Source organism: Cyprinodon variegatus, unplaced genomic scaffold (assembly GCF_000732505.1).
Source record: "Cyprinodon variegatus isolate N-32 unplaced genomic scaffold, C_variegatus-1.0 Scaffold1602, whole genome shotgun sequence".
Taxonomy (NCBI): domain Eukaryota; kingdom Metazoa; phylum Chordata; class Actinopteri; order Cyprinodontiformes; family Cyprinodontidae; genus Cyprinodon; species Cyprinodon variegatus.
The window spans coordinates 35046-37121 of NW_015152055.1; the positions used below are offsets into that span (position 1 = coordinate 35046).

General features: G+C 40.4%; 1 protein-coding gene across 1 annotated transcript; it reads left to right on the forward strand.

Moving 5' to 3' along the window:
- The first annotated feature begins 651 nt into the window (after positions 1 to 651).
- On the forward strand, positions 652 to 1782 carry LOC107104058 (gamma-crystallin M3-like). Its single transcript, XM_015403970.1, has 3 exons — positions 652 to 903; positions 996 to 1235; positions 1317 to 1782. Exons 1-3 carry the CDS (start codon positions 889 to 891, stop codon positions 1593 to 1595), a joined length of 534 nt encoding a protein of 177 aa, XP_015259456.1. The 5' UTR covers positions 652 to 888; the 3' UTR covers positions 1596 to 1782.
- Positions 1783 to 2076: the final 294 nt, after the last annotated feature.

The window sequence follows — 2076 nt, forward strand, 5'->3', positions numbered from 1 at the left end:
ATGTATTTTTGTTTACACTAGTTTAAACAAAATGACAAAAGTCTTATTGGTCCTTTTCTTGAAGTAGCTGTTGCTGCTAATTTTCCATTTTTGTCAAATTGCAATAATCAAAGCAAACACTACACCAATTTGCTACAGAGAAATTGCAAAAATACATCCACCGCGTAGATTTTCCTTTATTTCATGGATAACAGTAGTCGAATACAGTAGCCTGGTTCTGCTGGAGGTTTCTTCCTGTTAAAAGGGAGTTTTTCCTCTCCACTGTCGCTACAAGCATGCTTAGTGTGAGGGATTGCTGAAGAGTCAATGAGTCGATGCAATCAGCTGGTTTTCCTTAGATAGAAAACTTTGTATCAATTTGACTGTATGATCTGGTGAACTGTAAAGTGCCTTGAGACGACATGTGTTGTGAATTTGGTGCTATATAAATAAACTCAATTGAATTGAATTAAATATTTATTTCTGTTTATGATTCCATAGTAACACAATAACACAAAGGTTTTAACTGTGAATTAAATGATTGAAGGGTTTTTATATTTTAGCAAGCATATAAATGCATGAGGCTATAAAAGGATTTGTTTTTTTTTTCAGATTAATTGTTTCTCGTTCAGTGGAAAGCACACGATTATAGCAGTAGCAGGGACAAAACAAACGGGGCCTCTACTCACAAATGCAACCATGGCAAATCCCAATCGATTAAAGCTCTCTTTGAACTGAACCGACCAGAGCTGTCGGGCTGGGCAGGGCTGCTGCTCCATGTTGCTCTGTCAGGAATTTGGACAAAGAGATCATAAACCCTTTTGGATGCAAGTTCTGGTATAAAAGCAGCGGGAGGATCTGGATAAAACTGGGAAGTCCATTAGACCCAAAAGAAGTGCCAGTGTAGTCATGACCATGGGAAAGGTGTGTTCTTTACGTCTGCTTTTAATGTTTATGGCATGTTTAGATGCTGAAGAGTGACTGTCAGAGTGATAATATTTCCTTTGCCTTTTCAGATCATTTTCTACGAGGAAAGAAATTTCCAGGGTCGCTCCTATGAGACCAGCAGCGACTGTGCTGACATGTCCTCCCACCTGAGCAGGTGTCACTCCTGCAGGGTGGAGAGCGGCTGCTTCATGGTCTATGACAACACAAACTTTATGGGAAACCAGTTCTTTGTGAGGAGAGGAGAGTACTCTGACTATCAGCGGATGGGCATGAGCGACTGTATCAAGTCTTGCCGCATGATCCCCATGGTATGGACGTTTAAATAAAGAGTAACACAAAGAAAACTAGGCAAGGTTGCTCTGATGAGATGTCTTTATTTTGATTTACAGCACAGAGGCCAGTTCAGGATGAGGATCTATGAGAGGGAGGACTTCGGAGGCCAGATGTACGAGCTGATGGAGGATTGTGAATCCATCATGGATCGCTACCAAATGTCCGACTGCATGTCCTGCCATGTGATGGACGGCCACTGGCTGATGTACGAGCAGCCCCACTACAAAGGGCGCATGATGTACCTGAGGCCCGGGGAGTACAGGAGCTTCAGGGAGATGGGAATGAGCGGCATGAGGTTCATGAGCATGAGGAGGATCATGGATTCCTGCTATTAGAGCATCAATGCCAAACAGCAAGTTTTCAAATAAAATGCAAACGCTGTCTTTTAACCAGCTTCTTTTTTTAACGAATTACCCGAAACCACCTCACTGTGAGCCCTTATTTCCCCATTTTAGAATGAAATATTTGTTTAGTAATTATTATTATTCAGTTAATAAGACTTGAGCACTTTTTTAGTTCAGATATAGCAGAAAGATTCCATTTTTTTATCTGAATAATTATTCTTCATGCAGCAGTTAGTAGCATACCATAGGGTTTACCGAAGGGCGTAGGTTTGATTTCCACTTTGGTAGGTACACTATTGGTTTCTTTTTATACCTATGCAAAAAAATGTATAATGTTTTTATGCTTGTCGTAAGCATCAGGGTGCATATCTTTTAAAAAGAACAGCAGCATTTCTTGCTACATTTATGCTAATTTTATAAGCACTACACACACTAGATGTTGTTTATCAATGTTTGAAGCGTCACCGGCTCT